Below are 20,721 nucleotides of genomic sequence, written 5' to 3' on the forward strand. Positions count from 1 at the left end.
AATCTCACTCGATAGTGAGAGTCTGTGGTGCCTGAGCCACGATCTGCTCTCCCTATCCAATGCCTCCAGCTCCGTGTGACAGAAACTCCATTCTGGGCAGATGTGGCGACAAGGCAGGGATGCTGGCCTAGGAATTTAATTTGGAGAGGAAAGTTCTGGCATTTCTTACCCAGCTTCCCCTTTCCCCCAACCCAACTCCATGTTGAAGAAGCTCTATTCTAGGCAGAGATGGCCAAGAGTACTGGGGTTCCTGTCCCCCATCCAGCCTTTGCTTGTAAGCTGGGAGTCTGTACCAGGTGTGGTAGGCCAAGAATACTGGTCCCTGAGTGCCCCCACCCCAGCCTGTTTGTAGGAAGAAGTCCCACACTGGGAGGAGCAAGTCCAGAAGTGCAGGGACTGCCCTCTCAACCCTGTGCCCCACTTGTGTAGTGCGTGTGTCACTCTGGAAGAAGGCTATTGTCCTCACCTCCACTTTGGTGCAGTGACACAGAGGTCCTGCACAGCGTGGAGAGTTATTCTGTAAGAACAGAGAGCTTCCAGCTCTGCCTGAGGAAAATGACTTTATTTGGAACAGAGCATACCTAAGGACATTGTTGAAAACTGTGGAGCCTTTGCGGGTGAGGAATGAAGAGGAAGCTGGTAGTTCCATGTCAGCAACAATGGAAGCAGTAAAACCAGCTAGCAGTTTAACAGAGAGAATCAGGAAAAGAGACTTCTGAAGCTAAGAAGAGGCCTCTTAGTGTCAGAGCAAGCTTCAAAGACTAACAGCATCTGGCGACTGCAGAAAAGCTGGACTTCAACTGGATCAGAAAGTGAGGAGCAATTTATGCACTAAGTCATTGCCGAAAAAACCAGAGCTAGCAAGTAGTAACTGCTGGGTATGATACCAATAGTGGTAAGCCATCCAGAATCTTAACAGGGGCAGGCAAAGGAGCCCAGCTAAAACCACAGTCATCCCTGGTAGGCAGGAAGACTCTATGCATTGCCCAAGACTGAGGAGCAACATCAGAGCACACACAATGCAGGGGAAATGGATTTCACTGAACGAATCCAGTCAAATCACTGAACAAACAAGCAAGCAACAATAACCCTCCATGAGGCATGAATATCATTATTCAGAGTTGCTGTGATATATTGTAAAAAATGATCCGTTTTCAAAAAAACCCAGGAAAGTGTAATGCGTACACAGGAAAAACAAATAAAACAGAAGGTAGCCTCTGAGGGTGCCCAAACATTTGACTAAGCAGGCAAAGACTTCAAAGGTAGCTATTATGATTATGTTCAACGAACTAAAGGAGACCGTGTTTAAAAAATTAAAGAAAAGTATGAAGACAATTGAAGAATATCAATAAGGTGATAGAAATTATTTTAAAAACACAAATGGGAAGTTCTTGAGTCGAAAAACACAATAACTGAAATTTAAAATTCATTAGATAGGCTCTCAATAGTAGACTTGAGATGGCAGAGGAAAGAATCAGTGCACTTAAAGATAGACTGATAGAGATTATGCAGTCTGAAAAAAGACTTTTAAAAATGGACAGAGCCTCTGATAAATGTGAGACAGCACTAAGAGCATCAACATATGTGTAATAAGAATATCAGAATGAGAGGAAAAAGAGAAAAAAGCAAAAAAAAAAAAAAAAAAAAAACTTCAAAGTAATAATGACTTAAAGTTTCCCAAATTTGATAAAGATCTACAGGCAAAATATGTATAGCAATAGCACAGAAAGAAAAGGAAGAAATACAACTATAGGAGTAAAGTTCCTGTAAGTCACGGAAATGTACTATAAATCTGAGGTAGATAATAATACTAGAGTAACACTAACAAAAATAACCAAAAATATAGAGCAAAAGCAAAAACAAGGAAGTCAAAATGATATATTGGGAAAATTCATTTAACAAATAGAAGCTGATAATGAAAAATAGGGAATAAAGATATGAGACATATCTTTATTAGAAAGCAAATATCTGATAAAATGGTAAATATGTCAAGAAGATATAACAATTATAAACATACCTGCACCTAACAACAGAGCCTCAAAATACATGAAATTTAATGAATAGATTTGAAGAGAGACACAGACAATTCAATACAAATAGAGATTTCAATGCATTAACAAATGGCAGAACTGGGAAGAAGATCATACATATAGAAGATGGAAACAACATGATAAATCAACTAGACCTACAGACACATACAGAATACTCCACACCAAAACAGCAGAATGACACATTCTTCTCAAGTGGATAGGAAATATTCTCCAGTATAGACCATATGCCAGGTCTTAAAACAAGACCCAATGAATTTGAAAGGACTGAAAATACATAAATTATGGTTTCTCTGACCAAAATAGGATACAATTAGAAATAAATAACAGAAGAAAATGTGGGAAATTCACAAATATGAGGAAATGTAAAACACACTCCTAAATAACAAATGTGTCAAAGAAGAAATTACAGAGAACATTTAAAAAATACTTTGAGATGAGTGAAAACAAAAACACAACATATTAAAACTTATGAGATTCAGCTAACATAGTGCGTAGAGGGGAATTTTTAGCCATAAAGTCCTGTATTTACAAAAAAAGAAAGATCTCAAATCAACAACATAAACTTCCAACTTAGGAAACTGAAAGAAGAAGAGCAAATTAACTCCAAAGCAAGCAGAAGAAAGAGTCATAAAGATTAGAGTAGAAAGAAATGAAATAGAAAGTAGAAAAATAATAGAGAACATCAATGAAACTACAAGTTGGTCCTTTGCAAAGATTAACAAAATTGAAAAAACTTTAACCAGAAATATGAGAGAAGACTCAAATTATTAAAATCAGGAATGAATTATTGATATTAATTACCACTGCCTTTACAGAAAAGGATTATAAACAACTGTACACAACTATAAGCAACTGTATCTTAATAAATTAGATTAATGAGATAACATTTAAAAATCCTTAGAAAGACACAAATGAGTGACACTGACTTAACCAAAAAAAAAAAAAAAAAAAAAAAAAAAAAAAAAAAAAAAAAAAGAGGTGGGGGGGGGGAACTGAATAAATCTATAGCCAATAAAGAGATAAAACTAGTAATTAACAATTTCCCACAAACAAAAGTCCGAGACCAGAGGACTTCACTAATGAAATCTATCAAACATTTAAAGAATTAATACCAGTTGTGGAAGAAATACTTCCCAAATCATTCAATAAGGCCATTATTACCCTAATACAAAAATCACACAAAGACAAATAAGACGAGTAAATTACAGACCTATATCCCTTTTAAGTATAGATACAAAAATGCTCAGCAATATTGAAAACTGAATCCCACAACATAAAGAAAGGATTATACACTATGAACAACGGGCATTTATTGCAGGAATGCAAGGTTGGTTTAACATCCAAACATTAGTTAATGTAATATACCATATAAATAGAACAAAGGACAAAAATCATCCAGACAGACGCAGAGAAACTATCTGACAAAACTCTAAACCTTTTGATAATAAAAACACTCACTAAACTCAACCAGATAAAGGGCATATTGTTCACAGTAGCCAAAAAGTAGAAACAATCTGGTGTGGAAAAAAGTTAACAGAGCAGGTCTGAGACCACTAGCCTTAAAAAGACCTACTTTCAAAGATTACCCTTGGTTGGCATCTGGGAACTTCACTGGTAAAAGTTCCTTTCATTGATAAAATGTTTTCCCTAAAGAATAAGATTGCAGTGTCTAAACTGTACAAATAATATGGTTTATGCAAACACCTGCTTTCTTTCTGGAGTCTGGAGTTTTGGTACATGGTTGGCAGAGGATGCCTATGTGACCAGCTCCCAAAACCCTGGACACTGAGTTTCTAATCAGCAGTACCTACACTACAGCTGCAGTTTGCTTTAAGTGCAAGGCTATGGTAAAGCTGTGGTAGACAACAATTCATATGTGTGCTCAGAACTCCCTGGTGGAGGATTAAGTGTGTCCTGTGTGCATCTCCATAGGAGAAGACTCTTGGAAATGTGAACCTTGTCTCCTCTGGACTTTGCTCTGTGCACATTTTCCCTTTGCTAATTTTATTCTGTATTCTTTTGCTGTAATAAATCTTAGTCATGAGGATGTTGTGTGCTGAATTCTGTGAGTCCTTCTAGTGAATCACTGAGCTTGGGAGTGCTCTTGGGGATCCCAGACACAACAAAGCCAAATGTTCATCAACTGACGAATACATATTTAAATGTGGTATATCCATACAATGGAATTTTCCCCCCATATAATATAGAAATGAAGTACTGATATGTGCTACAACATACATCAGTGAACCCTGATGAACCCTGAAAACATTATGCTGAATGAAATAAGCCAATCGCAAAACCACATATTGCATGAGTCTGTTATATGAAATGCTCAGAATGGGCAAATATAGAGAGACAGAAAGTGGTTGCCAGGGTTTAGAGGGAGAAGGGAATGGGAGGTGACTGGTAGAGTTATGGGGTTTCTTTTTAGAGTGATGAAAAAGTTCCAAAATTGTGGAGATGATTGCAAAACTCTGAAAATACTGAAAACCATTGAATTGTATATTCTAAATGGGCAAATTATATGGTACGTGAATTATAACTCAATAAAGCATTTTTTAAGAATAAGATCCTGACTAGAGTTGGGTTGGGGTTAGACTAGGAGAGACATAATTGTCAAGATGGCAGCCTTTCCAAATCCCCTTGCGACACTTAGCCTGTGTTCCATTAGACCCTTCAAAGAAAAATACACTTCCCGGCTGGGCGTGGTGGCTCACGCCTGTAATCCCAGCATTTTGAGAGGCTGAGGCAGGTGGATCACTTGAGGTCAGGAGTTCGAGACCAGCTTGGCCAATATGGCAAAACCCCATCTCTACTAAAAATACCCAAAATCAGCCGGGCACGTGGTGGGCACCTGTAATCCCAGCTACTTGGGAAGCTGAGGCATGAGAATCGCTTGAACCCAGGAGGTGGAGGTTGCAGTGAGCTGAGATCGTGCACTCCAGCCTGAGCAACAGAGAGAAACTCCACCTCAAAAGAAAAAAAACAAAAACAAAACAAAACAAAAAAATACACTTTTGTTCCAAGAAACCATATGGGCAAATATGTCAAGGAAAATACAACATGTTTGTTTCCTATGAAGCAAGAAGTTCTGAAGTCAGATTTTAAAACATTGCAAAAGAGAACTGATGAAACATACAAATTGATTACTTAGTAAGAGTGGTTCAAATGCATTGAAATCATCATGCTAAGTGAAAGAAGCCAGTCACAAAAGACAACATACTGCATGATTTATTTAGATGAAATGTCCACATAGGCACACCTAGAGAGGTGGAAAGTAGCTTAGTGGTTGCCAAGAGCTGGGGTTGGCTGAAGGTGTATGTGGGTGGTTTGGTGAGATTGGGGAGTGACTGCTAATTGGTACAGGGTGTTTTGGGGGCTGATGGAAATGTTCTAAAATTGACTGTGGTGATGGCTGCACAACTCTGTGAACGTACTAAAACCCACTGAATTGTGTACTTCAAATGAGTGGATTGTATGACATGTGAATTATGTCTCAATCCAGCTGTTTCAAATAGTGGTTCAAAGTGAACGTTACCATGTGAGCTGACACTTCTCAAATGATCTAAGTCCCCAGTTCCCTCTGTTGGGATCCCATGAATATGGAGTGCCTTAAAATCCCCCAAATTCATAAGCTTCAAAAGCAGGATGCAGGAAGGTTACACAGCAAAGAGCTCTACAGACAAGGGAGGCCACGCTTTATCGAACCAACAACCTCAGGGGCACAGGATGGTCCAGGTGTGGGGATTCCTAGCTGGGACTCCATGGGACGCTAGGTGGTGGGGTTTGTAAGAAATTTCTCGGGAGTCTTCCCAGATCCTACGTGCAATTCTGCCTGTATGTAGGTGGAGAGCATGCCTGTACCTTTCATCAGCTTCCAGAAGCAGCCAGTCACCCAAAAGGCACTAGGAACCATGAGGTGCATTTGCAGGAACGCTTTCCTCCAGCACAGGGCTTGCCATGTGGGAGCAGCGTGGCCTGGCTCCCGGGCCCCTCACCACCTCAGCCACACTGCCTGAGACTTAGCTCTGAGAGCAGGACCTCTCACCTCCCAGTCACGCTGCCTGAGACTTAGCTGTGAGAGCAGGACCCCTGGCCTCCCAGCCACACTGCCTGAGACTTAGCTCTGAGAGCAGGACCCCTGGCCTCCCAGCCACACTGCCTGAGACTTAGCTGTGAGAGCAGGACCCCTCACCTCCCAGCCACGCTGCCTGAGACTTAGCTCTGAGAGCAGGACCCCTGGCCTCCCAGCCATGTTGCCTGAGACTTAGCTCTGAGAGCAGGACTGGTGGGAAGGTGGGATTTCCAGTTAGATGCTGAGGTCTGCCTCCCCAGTCCAGCTCATCAGTGCATGTCTCAGGGAAGATAGTCATAAACTCAGCCTTGACTTTCTGCCTATTACATAAGGATGACAATACTCTCTGTGCAGAATTCCATTTAGTGTGGGTTCCAGGTCCTGCTCTCCTCCCTTCTCACCCTTCTCCCCACACTCACCTCCCTCCCTCCCCACACTCACCTCCCCCCCTCCACACTCACCTGCCTCCCTCCCCACACTCACCTCCCTCCATCATGCCACCTCTGTGTGTTTGTATTTAGATGTGTATGTGTGTGTGCATATGGGCAGGAGTGTATGTGTGTGGATGTATTTAGGTATGTATAAGTGCGTTATGCATGCATGTATATATGTGTATGTGTGTAGTTGTGTGCATGTGTTTGTACTTGTATTTAGATACGTATGCCTGTGTATATATGTGCACAAGCATGTAGTATGTGTGTGGTGTGTGCCTGTGTGCATGTGCATGCATGTGTATGAGTACATATGCATGTGCATGTGTTTAGGTATGTAGGCATATGTAAGTATGTGTATATGGTGCGTGTACATGCATATTTTTGTATGTATATATTTAGGTATGTGCATGTGGGTGTGTGTACATGTGTGCATGTATATGCATGCATGTATTCAGTGTGTAGTTATATGTATGTATGCACATCTATGTGTGGTTATATATTCATGTGTGCATGTGTATTTAGGTGTGTGTGTTGTATTTAGGTATGCATGTGTGTATGCATGTGTGAGCATGTATTCAGGTATGTTGGTATATGTGTGCGCATGTGTGTATGTGTACATATGTGTGCATGTGTGTATTTAGGTGTGTGTTGTATTTAGGTATACATGTGTGTATTCATGTGTGTGCATATATTCAGGTGTGCAGGTGTGTGTGCGCATGTGTGGATGTGTACATATGTGTGTGTGTATTTAGGTGTGTTGTATTTAGGTATGTATGCATGTATGCTTGTGTGCATATATTCAGGTGTATAGGTATATGGGTGTGCATACGTATGTGTACATACGTGTGCATGTGTATTTAGGTGTGTGTTATATTTAGGTATGCATGTGTGAGCATCTATTCAGGTGTGTAGGTATATGTATGTGTGCACATGTATGTGTACATATGTGTGCATGTATTTAGGTGTGTTGTATTTAGGTATGCATGTGTATGCATGTGTGCATATATTCAGGTGTATAGGTATATGTGTGTGCATGTGCATATGTATACATATGTATGCATGTATATTTAGGTGTGTGTTGTATTTAGGTATGCATGTATGTATGCATGTGTGTGCATATATTCAGGTGTGTAGGTGTGTGTGCACGCATGTATGTGTACATATGTTTGCATATGTGTATTTAGGTGTGTGTGTTGCATTTAGGTATGCATGTATGTATGCATGTGTGCATATATTCAGGTGTATAGGCATATGTGTGTGTATGTATGTGTACATATGTGTGCATGTGTATTTAGGTGTGTGTTGTATTTAGGTATGCATGTGTGTATGCATGTCAGCATGTATTCAGGTGTGTAGGTATATGTATGTGTGCACGTGTGTATGTGTACATATGTGTGCATGCGTATTTAGGTGTGTGTGTTGTATTTAGGTATGCATGTGTGCATGCGTGTGCATGTATTCAGGTGTGCACGTATGTGTGTGCACGTGTGTACATGTACGTATGTATGCATGCCTGCATGAATGTGTATGCTTAGTTCAGTTCATGGGTGTGTTCAATAATCTCCCATAAACATTTGCCCATGTTAAATCTCCAAGCACGCCACACACGTGGAGGGGAGAAACAGGCCAAATGCGTTCCATTAGCCCATGCTGAAAATGCTTTTAGGAACAAATGATTCAGAGTTCACGGATCCAATCCTGCCCTCCTGCTCTAGGACACACCATCCCCGGATGCCTCCCTCCCCCTCCTCCTGTGTGGGGCTGGAGGAGACCGAGGGGGAGGGGAGGGGTACACTGAGCTCTGGAGACATGGGGGTGGGCTGGGTGTCAGCTTCAACAGCCGCCTGCTGGACAACCTCAGCCTCTGACCAATAAGGAGACTGCCCCACCTCCTGGGGCTGGGGTGGGCGGCAAAGGAGTGCACATTCACCCTGGGCCAGGCCCACAGTGAGCGCTGGAAATGGCAGTGAGTGCTCTGTGCATAGGAACCACCCGCAGCTATGACACCCCACGGTGTCTGGATTCTCCAAAGAGCAGCAGCCGACAGCAGCAGCAGGGACAGGCCCGAGGCCGGGGCCGTGAGATGCACCTCTTTACTGCCACAGGCTGTCCTGCTCGAAGGCTGCCCTGCTCTGCTCAACGTGCTGCTTTCGTACCTGCAGCGAGCTTCTGATAAGCTTTTTCCTTATCACAAAAAGGCAAGTCAGTTTTGCAGGATTTCACTTGACAGCCCCTCAGTTTTAGACAAATGTCCCTTTCCGAGCATCTGCTTTGCTGCCTGCTGTTTCTGCCAAGCCCAGGGCTATGGTGCCGACAGCAAACCCAGCGTCCTCTGTAAACAGAACACGCGAAGCAAAGCAGAGCTGGCCTTGCCACACCCACCTGCTGGCCCTTCCCGCCGGGAGTTCCTCTACAACCCACAATGAAAAGAAGCCATTTGATAGAGCCCCGGGGCTCAATAAGGCCTGAATTCAGGTTAAAATGAAGGTGAGACTTACTTTAGATTAAATATTGATTTAGAACCTGAGTGCCAGGAGGCAGGGCAGGCCTACGTGTACAGCAAATGGTTGGTGGTTTTCACCCCTCTCCAGGCCTGGCATATCCGAAAGAAAAAAGTTCAGGACTGACGGGACAACCTCTCCAATTGCTGCTTCAGCTGTTTTTGCCAGTAAGTATGAGAAATGGAGATGGTGCCCCTGTACGGAAGGTGTGTTGAGCCCCCTGCTTGGAGTCCCCTCATGGCTGCCTTGCTGCTTAAAGTCTCTTTGGGTGACACCGCACAGGACCTCACACAGGAAATACACTCCATGTCTGAACTGCTGCACACCCAGGCGCAGGGGAGGCCTGAGGCGGGTAGGCCCTGGGGTCGGGGATGGAGAGCGTGGAGGCTGACGCTTCCTCGGGGAAGCCACCGTCCAGCTGCTCGGTGAGGAGAGGAACACATCCCAAGTCTGGGCTCACCCTGAGCCCGACACGTGACCCGGAACTGCCGTGAGCAAATCCCTCTTCTTCAGCACAAGCGAGGGAGCTAGAACAGAAGCTCCCTGGGCAGGGTGGGAGGCTGGCAGGGTGTCAGGGGAAGTGAACGTCTGGGGTGAGCAGGAAGCTCCTATCTGGTGAAGGGGTCGCATTTTCTATCCGCCCTGCAGGATCACACCCGCTGCCACTGTAACTGGGGTCTAGAGACCACCAAGTTTTATGGCAACCTATGTTTATCTCTGAAAGTGAAATGGAGAGAGAATGGGCTTCCGGGGCAGGAGTCCACACGGGGCAAGTTACTGATCTTCCCTGAGTTCCGCTGGCTCCATCCGTAAGAGGCGGTCTAGGCCCAGTTTCCCCCGGGACTACATGAGCTGGAGCAGGTGTAAGCGACCATCCGACACTCAGCCTGCTGGCACCCAGGCAACACCCACACTTTGCTCTGCAAGGAACCTCTCACAGAGGGTGCCAGCCTTGCGTATCTCTCACTGCCGTCTCCCGGACTTGAGAATCAGAACCTGCTCCTCCATGAATCAGCCTTGGAGTGTCTACACTGCTTGAGGCTGTTGTGAGCTCTGCGGGGCCCAGAGCAGGCCGTGGGGTGGAACTTGGGCTCTGTCATGTTTTTCCATCTGCAAAATGAAGGCTTTTGTCCTTGGCTCTGCCTGTGGGGATGTTGTGAGACTCAAATAGGACAAGACAGCCTGAGGAGGCAGAAGTCTCACTGCAGAAGTAGGGGCTGACGATCACTGCCCGGAAGTAGGCGCCCACACTGACCTCGGATTCTGACGCGTCCGCCGACTTCTCCTTGAGGCTCACGCTCTCGGTCAGCACGGCGCCGTTGTACTTGTTGCAGATGTCCTCGTCTGAGTAGTGCAGGCCGCCGGGGCTCGGCCGGGGTGGGGACCTGGGATGAGGACCCATGCCGCAATTACCCTCTGGGCAAAAGACGCCCTCCCCCAGAGGCCTCCTAACCTGGCATCTGGCCTTTACTGCGTTGGACTAAGAGGAAGCCCACAGCCTTTAACATCACTCTGGCAACTGATGCAAAAAATTCTGAGCACTGGCTATCTGGTGAGTCAACAGCCTCTGTGTACCTGTGCCTGTCACTTATAGAGACTGTGCTAGGCCTGCAGGCATGAGGGAAGAGTTGGTCTGTGCCAGGAGGAGCAGTGACACACTCACATACAAAGAGCACCCTGAGGTCAGGACAGATAGGAGGCCAGGGAGCTTGGGTGCTTGCCAGATGCAGGCAGGAGAGTGTGGTGGAGAGAGGTGAGGATGGAGTCATGAGGAACGGTCTGATCTGCCATGCTAAGGAGTGGGAATTGTCTCCTACAGATAAGAGGGAATTGGGGAAGTTTGCACCAGGCCTGGTCTCCCTGTCTGGTGGGACAGCATTCATCCTCTCTGGCTGGTGGAATTCTCAGATGGCTCCATCACTGCCCCCACCCCCATCATCCCATCCTGTGAGTGTGGGAAGGGCCTGTGGCATGCCTCTAATCAGTGGAACATGGCAGACTGAAGTCTGGGTTACGTTAAATGGAATGGGCGAAGGACAGCTACTCCCATCACGCCCATGATCACATGATATTATAGGAGACCCCATCTTGGCGGACGGGAGACAGAGATGCTCTTGCTGGCCTCGCAGAAGCAAACAGCATGTTGTGAACAGCCTCTGGAGAGGACCCCATGGCAGGAGACCATGAGTGGCCTTAAGGACATGAGGGCGGCCTCCAGAGGAGGGCCAAGAAGAGGCTGGGGCCCACGGTCATGTGGCCACAAGGAAATGCATGCTGCCAGCAGGCTGAATGAGCTTGGAAGAGGATTCTTGCCCAGTTGAGCCTTCAGATGAGAACACAGCCCATCTACGCCTGGATTATACCCATGCAAGGCCATGAGCAGAGGAACTAGCTGAGCTGTGCCCAGACACCTGCCCAAGAGAGACCATGTGGTGCTAAATAGGTATTGGTTTAAGCTGCTAAACTTGTGGTCATTTGTCATGCAGCAACAGAAAATGAGTACCCTCTTCAGCTCCCCACTTCCTGGAGACTATCTGAGCTGAGTAAAAGCCCAGCTTCTATTTTTCAGACAGAGAACTTAGAACTCGGGGGAAAAACTCTGAGTACAACATTGTTAAGTTTTCAAATCAGGCAGGATTGAGTGCTTCTTAGTCCTCCAAAGGGTGTGCAGGGACTTGATAGTGAAAGCAGCCTGTATGGAGTTAGACGGGCAGCTGTGCACTCAAGGGGACCACGTCCAGGACCTCCAGCATGCTGCGAGGAGTGAGCGCAGAGCTGAATGATGGCTGCATAGGGAGTGTCTTCTCATCCCTCAATGGGAGAAGTAGCGCTGGGTGACTAAGCAAGGACAGGCTACAGGCCAGGAAACTGGGCCTTGGGTGGAGACTCTGCTGGGAAGGCTGGAGGGGATGGAGACCTCTGGTTTTGTGCCATGGGTGTTGTCTCCCCCAGGGTGTGCCTCAGTTTCTCCTGGAAAGGCCCAGTGAAGGCCCAAAGGCCTTTCTTTCTCTATCTCAAAGGTAATTTACTTTGGGAAAGATGCCATTTCTTATCTAAACATTTTGGGTAAATCTTTTTTCTAAAGAGCTAAAATGGTGTCTTCCCCACAAAGAAATTGGAAGCACAGACGTGCACTGGGGAGATATACATCAACTGTGCCTGTATTTCTAAGATATTTGGGGGATGATGCTACGGGACCAATCTCAGGTGTCCCTGCCCAGACACTTCCCCTCTCAGCAGAGAATCCTTTCCTTCAATCACATTTGGGGTCTGATATGGTTTGGCTGTGTCCCCACCCAAATCTCATCTTGAGTTGTGGCTCCCATCATTCCCATGTGTCGTGGGAGGGACCTGGTGGGAGGGACCTGGTGGGAGGTACTTGAATCATGGGGGGCAGGTTCTTCTCATGCTGTTCTTGTGAGAGTGAATAAGTCTCACACGATCCGATGGTTTTATAAAGGGGAGTTCCCCTACATAAGCTCTCGCTTTGCCTGCCACCATGTAAGACTTGACTTTGCTCCTCCTTGCCTTCCACCATGATTGTGAGGTCTCCCCAGCCATGTGGAACTGTGAGTCCATTAAATCTCTTTCCTTTATAAATTACCCAGTCTTGGGTATGTCTTTATTAGCAGGTGAGGACAGACAAATACAGGGTCCTATTGCTAGGACTGAAAAGGTGATGGCTTATTTAAAAACCTAAGGGAAGGGTCCATTTTCTTTTGCATCTTAATTTTATTTTGTCCTTGGGTCTTTGTGGGCTGAGCACCTCCAACCTCATCATCAAATGATGTTTCTCTTTCCTAGGAAGCAGATGGACTTCACAAACTGAACGACTGTCTATTCTTGGGCAATGTGCTTCAAGGCTGTGTGTGTCTCTTCTCAGAACTCAGAACAAGACAGATTTATAGCAAGGGAGCAGGGCACATAATATTTTAAAATTCTCTGTGACAAGTTCCTCCTGGCCTTGAAACTACACATGGTTGCTTTTTCATGTTTCTATTACATGGCAGGAAAAACTTGCCTCCCAGTAGACAAAAGCAATGAAAGGTGTGACCAGATGTCACCACCAGCATCCACCTTCAGCCCTAGGGAAGGCCTCGTGGGGTAGTGGCCTGCAGTGCTTTGGACTGGCACCTGTGGGGCTGGCAGAGCGTCAGTGGCTGGGAAAAGGCCTGCCCGTGCCTTGGCACCATCCGAGTGATCTGAGATTTCCAAACTCAGTGGAGGGCGGGGGTGGCCCAGGGAATCTCCAGGCACTGCTGGCCCCTGCAGCTTTGTAAACAATAAAGGGAAGAGGAAACCCTGGGGTCTGTCTGGGTCTGGATGACGTGTGATTTCCACGCCCTTGCAACTGAGTGTAATCCAAGGTGAGTCTGGTTGAGGGAGAGGAGCCTTCTCCACCCCAAGGCTGGGGCACCCCGGGAAGGCCACGAGGTGTGTGTTTTCCAGGTAGCATCCTCAGGTGTTTGGGTTTTTCCTTCCAGACACTCAAGACCCCTCCCCAATCCTGGCTCTTCTCCTTGGTCAAGGGTTCTCAAATCAGAGGATGGCGCTCTGCACATCAAAAAGGCAAACCCAGGTCATCCCCTCTCTTGTTTGGGAAACCTTGCTTCCTGCTGGATTTAGGAAAAGGTTTATAAGCTAAGGACGCTTTGGTGGTGAACATCCTTCTCGCCCGCACTCACATCCGTGTACGGAATGGCGATGTGTATCGGCACGGGAAAACTTTGGAACACAAAGAACAACGAAATCAGCAACAAGCACCAGGCTTGCTTGTGAGGACACCCGGTCGGGCCTGTGGCAGCCCAGATGACACCTCTGTGAACTAGGAACGCGGGGATCCAAGGTGCCCGCGGTGGATACGGAAGGCCAGCCTGGCAGCCCCTGGGTGTTCCAGGCCCTTCCCACACACCTGAGGCCCTCTTTCTAAATCTCCAGAGATGCCCTGAAAATATGTCCAGCCGCTCTGCTGACCCCATCCCTCCTAGACTCAGGGCTGCCCCTGGTGGTTTGGGATCACACTTGGCGGTGGGTTAGGTTTTGCTTCCTGGAACCACAGGGCGGGATGTGGGAGGTGCCCGTGGGCGTGGGCTGTCACCCCAACCCAAGCAGCTCAGATCTCCGGGTGGGCGCGGCACAACGCTGGCTGCCTACCTGGTCCCGTTCTTCTTGGAGAAGGTGCTCTTGACGTTGAGGTGGCGGCTGCTGAGCTCCAGGGCAGCAAATCCTCCATTGTCCCGGGTCACAGACTCCTCCATGGTGGAGATTCCCTTTCCTAAAGCCCAGCAGGAGAGTGACAACAGACGTGTTACTGGTGTGGTCACCGCAGCCGCACTGAGCCAGAGCTGGCCAGTGAGGCAGCTCCTGAGTCCTGCCGCACGCAGAGCCCAGAGTCGGGGACACCTGCTTCAGCCCCTCTGAGGGCCGAGCTGGGGAGAAAAGCTAGGTATTGATCACAGTGTTGGAGCCAAGTGACAATATTAACATTTCAGTGTTTGTTCTGCCTGATCCCAAAATACCAGTATTCTTGCCACTGTTTTATGAAAATAGACTCAGAATGCATAAACTTTTTTTGACTTTTTTTTTTGTTTTGGTAGAGATGGGGTCTCACTACATTGCCCAGGCTGGTTTCGAACTCCTGGCCACAAGCAATCCTTCTGACTTGGCCTCTCAAAGTGCTGGGATTGCAGGCGTGAGCCACTGTACCTGGCCAAGAATGCATAAGCTTTTTAAAAGTCAGGGAAATTAAATATTTAATAAATTCCAAAATAAAAATTCACCATCATTTAGCAAAACAGGAAGTAGAAATAAATGTATGGGAGTGTGACGGCTAAAGAAAGGGTACAGGGCTTCCTTTTGAGGTGATACAAACGTTCTAGAATTGACTGTGGTCACGACTGCACATATCTGTGCATTCACCACTGAACCGCACACTTTAAAAAAGAGTAAATTTACAAATATATAGCAAAACATATTCTAAAATATATTAACAGAGCAAATGAATAAAGTTTTGAAAAACCAAACAACATAAAAAAAAAATTCCACTAGATTTTCCCATCTCATTCTGCAGGAAAGTCCAAGGCCTCCGAGCCATCCCCAAGCTTGGCCTGGTCTGTCTACCCTGCCAAACCCCACGTCATCTTCCAGCCCTCGGCCCCTCCCTAACGCAGGTTTCTCTCTTGGGGCTTTCCCTCTTGCTGGAAGCTCCTTCTTCCAGTATTCCCCGGACTTCTTACCCCTTCCTGTAGATCACAGCTCAAATGCCCTGAGACCAGAGAGGACCTCCCTGACCACATAAAGTGACCTCTGTTTCTCATGCCTATGTACATATTTGCTCTTTGAGGTACAGCCTTAAGCCCATCATGCTCCCCGGTGCCCCGCCAGCCCCCAGGACAGCACCTACACACATACTGGGGGCTTGGCAGGTATTTGCTAAGTGTGTTGGCATTTCAAAGTCCCAAGAGTCTCCTCTGTGCTGGGACCTGGCCCCCGCTTTGACGTGCCTTAAACCGTAATGCTCTATCTGTGTGTAACGGAAAAACAGAGAGCAGAAAATGAAAGATGGGCTTGCCTGGGAGAGGGGATTTGGGATGACGAGAGGTGAGCAGGTGGAAACCGAGATCAGAAAGGAATTCGGATGAGGATGGGAGGATAAGGAGCGCACGCAGGAAGGGGTGTCGAGTGAGGCTGTCACCGCGGAGGTTTACGTTTTGCAATGTCTCCTGAGCGGGACGGGAGACATTCTGGTAGATAAGTATGATTTTTTTCCAGGCTTCAATTATGATGTTAAGTGAATACTGCAGGGTGCGGCTGAGCATGGGAAGCTGCAGGTCAGATCTGCGTTTTCAAGTCTGGTTTCCAGATGGAGGAGGAGAGTGAAAAGCACGGAGATTTTCTATGCACCAGACACAGGATTCTGTAATAGCATTAACTCGGGAAAATGACACGCCATTCATACATTGTAAATCCCACAGGAATAAAATCTGATTTACGAACACTTGTTAGAAGTGAATTTATACAGAAAAAAATAAATCCTTTCTTGGAGGGATGAATTGCTTAACATTATAGAAGCAAATAGGGAGGCATTTTAGGTGCCTGGTTTTTTTTAACCCCTTTGGCACAAGGACGGTGGGACTTGTGGCCGGGGTCAGGAACCTACTCTGCCTAGCTCCTTGGTCAACAGGGCTAATGTAGCCGGCTCCTTTTTTTTAAAGAATAGCTCATCAGGGATCTGTCTTTCCAAAAAGAGAAGACCCAGTGGATGGGAAAACCTCCAACGAATGAGCTGGGCTCAGGAAGCGGTCTGGCCCAGTGGTAGTGGCGATATCACAGAAGTGACCACGTGCTTGGGCTCAGCTACACCTCTGGTAGATGCTCCGTGGGACCAAAACAGGCCACAGGCCAGGTGCCGGGCGTGGCTCACTCCTGTAATCCCAGCACTTTGGGAGGCTGAGGTGGGAGGATCACTTGAGCCCTGGGGTTCGAGACCAGCCTGGCCAACATGGCGAAACCCCGTCTCTATTTAAGAAACAAGACACAGGCTACGGTCTAGCACTCAGTTACATTCTGGTTATTCAGAGAAGTGGCCTCATTGATAATGATGAGGTTTTTAAAATTGAGGATAATCAAATGCACAAGCTATGCTAATCTTAAGTGTCCAGAATGATGCTTTACGATTGTGAATGTAATCACCGTCCACGTGGAGACACACAGCATGTTTAGCACCTGTGAGGTACTCTCATGCATCTTCCCTGTTTATACCTCTCCACCAACAGGCAAACCTGGAAACTTCCATTCACTGTGGGTGTTCCTGGCCTTCATGTAAATGGAGTCACAAGGTCTGTGCTCTCTGTGGCTGGCTTTACCCTACGTTCATTTGTTCTTTTCTCTAACGATAGTGATTCATTCAGCAATAAATGCTCATTAACTGAATGCCTGCTCTATGCCTGGCGTGGAGCTTCTGCTGGAAACACAGTAGTGACCTGGGCTTCAGAGGGCTCAGAGGTCAGCCACAGACACAGGCAAGGTTCAAGCTGTAGTGGGTGAGAAGAGCTATGCCATGGAGACGCTTCCGTGACAGTCTGTGAGCCACAGCAAAACATCAACGTCTGAGGTGTGCCCCAGTCACTGTGTTTAGAACATTGCATAGTACAATATGCCACCTGTTTAACACTTTCTACTTTTCTTTATAAGAGACAGGATCTCACCAGGGCGCGGCGGCTCACGCCTGTAATCCCAGTACTTCAGGAGGCCGAGGTGGTTGGATCACCTGAGGTGAGGAGTTCGAGGCCAGCCTGACCACCATGGAGAAACCCCGTCTCTACTAAAAATACAGAATTAGCCAGGCGTGGAGGTGCATGCCTGTAGTCTCAGCTATTGGGGAGGCTGAGGCAGGAGAATTGCTTGAACCTGGAAGGAGGAGGTTGCAGTGAGCCGAGACTGGGCCACTGCATTCCAGCCTGGGCAACAAGAGCGAAACTGTCTCAAATTAAAAAAAAAAAAAAAGAGACAGGATCTCGCTTTGTTGCCCAGGCTGAGTACAGTGGTGTGATCATGGCTTACTGCAACCTGGATCTCCCAGGCCCAGGTGATCCTCAGCCTCAGCCTCCCAAAGTGCTAGGATTACAGGCACAAGCCACCATGCCCAGACATACCTGACTTGCTAATAGTATTAAAAAATGTGATTAGGCTGGGCGTGGTAGCTCACGTCTGTAATCCCAACACTTTGGGAGGCTGAGGCGGGCGGATCACCTGAGGTCAGGAGTTCGAGACCAGCCTGGCCAACATGGCGAAACCCTGTCTCTACTACAAATAAAAAAATTAGCCAGGCTTCGTGGCGGGTGCCTCTGATCCCAGCTCCTCAGGAGGCTGAGGCAGGAAAATCAGTTGAATCCTGGAGACGAAGGTTGCTGTGAGCCGAGATTGTGCCACTGCACTCCAACTTGGGTGACAGAGTGAGACTGTCTCAAAAAAAAAAAAAAAGCAATTACATTTGAACAAAGGTTCAGAGTGGGGATCTCTGAGGCTGGATGACTCATATGCCCTTATCCAAGACACACAGGTAATCTGAGGGCAGGCAGGGTCAGCATCTGGGTCCCGAGGTGTAGAGCGCTCGCTGGGCTGTGCCTGGCTGCCCCCAGAAAGAAAACCTGTTGCGTCTCTCTCAGCACCTACAGGCAAATGAAATGGAAAAGCGGACACTGGCCCGGCAGATCCACGAGAGAACAAACGTTGTGTTTTGGTTGAGTAGCACCGTGGGACATGCGAGGAAGGGGCCGGACCTGCACCTGTGCTGCAGTTCTTGTACTTCTTATTCTGCCCGTGCAGGACGAGGGCGAACACCACCAGCAGGATGACGATCAGGCTGGACAGAGCCATCACCAGGAGGAACCACCACTCCTCGTAGAACGGGGCTTCCACTTGAGCTGCGGAAAAGATACGCACACACAGTGATGTGGGGCAGACACTCCAGCTGCAGTCACCTCCCGTGAGCCAGGTGGGCGGCGGGGAAGGCGGGGGTGGATAACTTCCGGTTACAGGTGAGAGGAAACCATTGTCCAGCCGGGCCGGTGGACTTTTCCCATGGGACAAGCTCAGGAGGCTCCCATGGTTCTCAGTAGGCTTTGGGAATTCAGCAGCCCCCATTTGCCACCTTTTCTGTGGAATCAGGCTCAGGGCTCCTCTGTCCTCCAAGCCGGCCCCCTGCCCTGGAGACTTCAGTATCTTTGCCCTTGCCCTGACTTTGCCCATTAAAACTGCCCTTCCTGCTTGCTCTCTCCTAATTTCATCTGTTTAGAAACACTGCCTGATTCGGTGCTATGTAGCGAGAGCTCATCTCTAAAAACACAAACAAAAGACAAACAAACAAACAAATAAACAAACAAAAAACAGCCAGGCACAGAGGTGTGTGCCTGAAGTCCCAGCACTGTGGAAGGCTGAGGTGGGAGGATTGCTTAAGCCCAGGAGTTCAAGACCAGCCTGGGCAACATAGCAAGACCTCTTTCTCTACAAAACGTTTAAAATATTAGCTAGGTGTGGTGGCACACCTGTGGTCCCAGCTACTCAGGAGGCTGAGATGGGAGGATCGCTTGAGCCCAGGAGGTCGAGGCTGTAGTGAGCCACGATCACACCACTGCGCTCCAGCCTGGGTGATAGAACAAGACCCTGTCTCCACAAAACAAGCAAGCTAGCAAACAAAAATGTTGTCTGGGTTAAAGTGAGGATGGAACAAAGCGCCCGGACGTCCTTCTCTCTCCTGGTGCTGGGACATCCCAGAAGACGGCTCCAGGTCCCCTGCCTTCTCCATCACCACCTCCTGCCTGCACACGGCACTCACATTCCACCTGTTATGGCTCCTCCTGTCTTGCTCAGATTCATCCCTTACATCACCTGAGAGAGATCTTCCTCAGAGAGAAATCAGTTGCTCCCCCGTTAAAATCCTCAGTGGTTCCCATCAGCCACGGGGCGAACCCTGAGCCCACAAAGCACCCCAGGACCTGCCCCTGCCGACTGCATGTGTGCGGAAGCCCCCGCTGGACACACGCACTGTGTGTATTTGTTTCCCTACCTCTTGGCCCCTCCACAGACCATGAACTCCTAAAGCCTGGGGCTGCGTTTTATTTATTTTCTGCCTCTAGCAAAAGCGAGCTGAATGACTAGACCCGTCTTTAGATGTGTTTTTGAGAAATGAACAGGAAAAAATGCATTTAAAGGCAACTTTGAAGGATGCTCTTCTTCCTTCTGTCTCATTCTGCTAAGAACAGAAAAGCGGGCAATTGTATCTTGAGGGGTGCTGGCTGGTCCCGGCGTCCCATTCAGGGCCTTCTATGGGCCTGGAAGGGGAGTGGGTTCTGTGGCACTGGAAGCCCCTCAGAACACAAAGCCTCTTACAGGCAAAGCCCAAGTGTTGGCCCCCAGCAGCCAGACCCTTCCAAACACAGCCAGCCGAAGCTTCTATCCTGTATCTCACGAATAGGGGATGTGTGCACCCCAGGAAGAAAAGCAGGGAATCGGCTTTGGTTAATGCAGGTTCACAGGGCTCCTTAGGAGGTGATGGTGCTTTAAATCCAAGAGACAGAAGTGGGTTTGCGGGCTGCGCATTCAGTACTCCAACAGCAAGTCTGACAGATGCCACACTGACACCACCGGCCAAGTGGCCCGGAGTGGGCCTGGCCCTAGCACCTGGCAGGAAAGAAAGGCCGGCTGTTCTGGAGGACTCTCACATGGGGCAGGACGTCCCAGCTGCCGGGCCTGGCCTGGTCCTGATGCCAGCAGGTGATGGTTGCTGGCTTCCCCGAAGGATGCGATGAGCTCAGTGTGGTCCAGCTCACAGCAAGGCCAGCTCTGCGTGCGATGGAGTGTCAGAGACGCCTGAGCCACAGGCCCCGGGAAGTGGGGTCAGGGTGCGCGTTCCATGCGAGGAACTGGCATGTGGAATTGCTCTGTATCCATTTTCCACGAGTAAAGCTCATGCAGCAAATCTTGGATCTCTGAATTGGAATGAGGGGTGCTGGGGATTCCTCATTCTCTCTACTTTGGGGTACATTTAAAATATTCATAATGAAAATTAGGGAAATGAGAAATCTGTGGTTTTTCTAAATCTTACTCATTAAAAAATTAAGTGGTCAGCCAGGCACTGTGACTCACTCCTGTAATCCCAG

General features: G+C 47.7%; 1 protein-coding gene across 4 annotated transcripts in view; it reads right to left on the minus strand.

Moving 5' to 3' along the window:
* Positions 1 to 20,721, minus strand: part of SDK1 (sidekick cell adhesion molecule 1) — a 972,135-nt gene that overhangs the window by 9,462 nt on the left and 941,952 nt on the right. For 2 of the 4 annotated variants that reach the window (XM_008018820.3, XM_073012859.1), the window contains 3 exons: positions 18,349 to 18,486; positions 14,216 to 14,336; positions 10,317 to 10,446 (listed from right to left, as the gene is read on the minus strand). In XM_008018820.3, coding sequence (XP_008017011.3) covers positions 10,317 to 10,446; positions 14,216 to 14,336; positions 18,349 to 18,486 — 389 coding nt within the window. Of the gene's footprint in view, positions 1 to 10,316; positions 10,447 to 14,215; positions 14,337 to 18,342; positions 18,487 to 20,721 lie in introns of all 4 variants that reach the window. The other 2 variants (XM_073012858.1, XM_073012857.1) reach the window with 1 other exon arrangement.

The sequence above is a fragment of the Chlorocebus sabaeus genome, chromosome 28 (assembly GCF_047675955.1).
Source record: "Chlorocebus sabaeus isolate Y175 chromosome 28, mChlSab1.0.hap1, whole genome shotgun sequence".
Taxonomy (NCBI): Eukaryota; Metazoa; Chordata; class Mammalia; order Primates; family Cercopithecidae; genus Chlorocebus; species Chlorocebus sabaeus.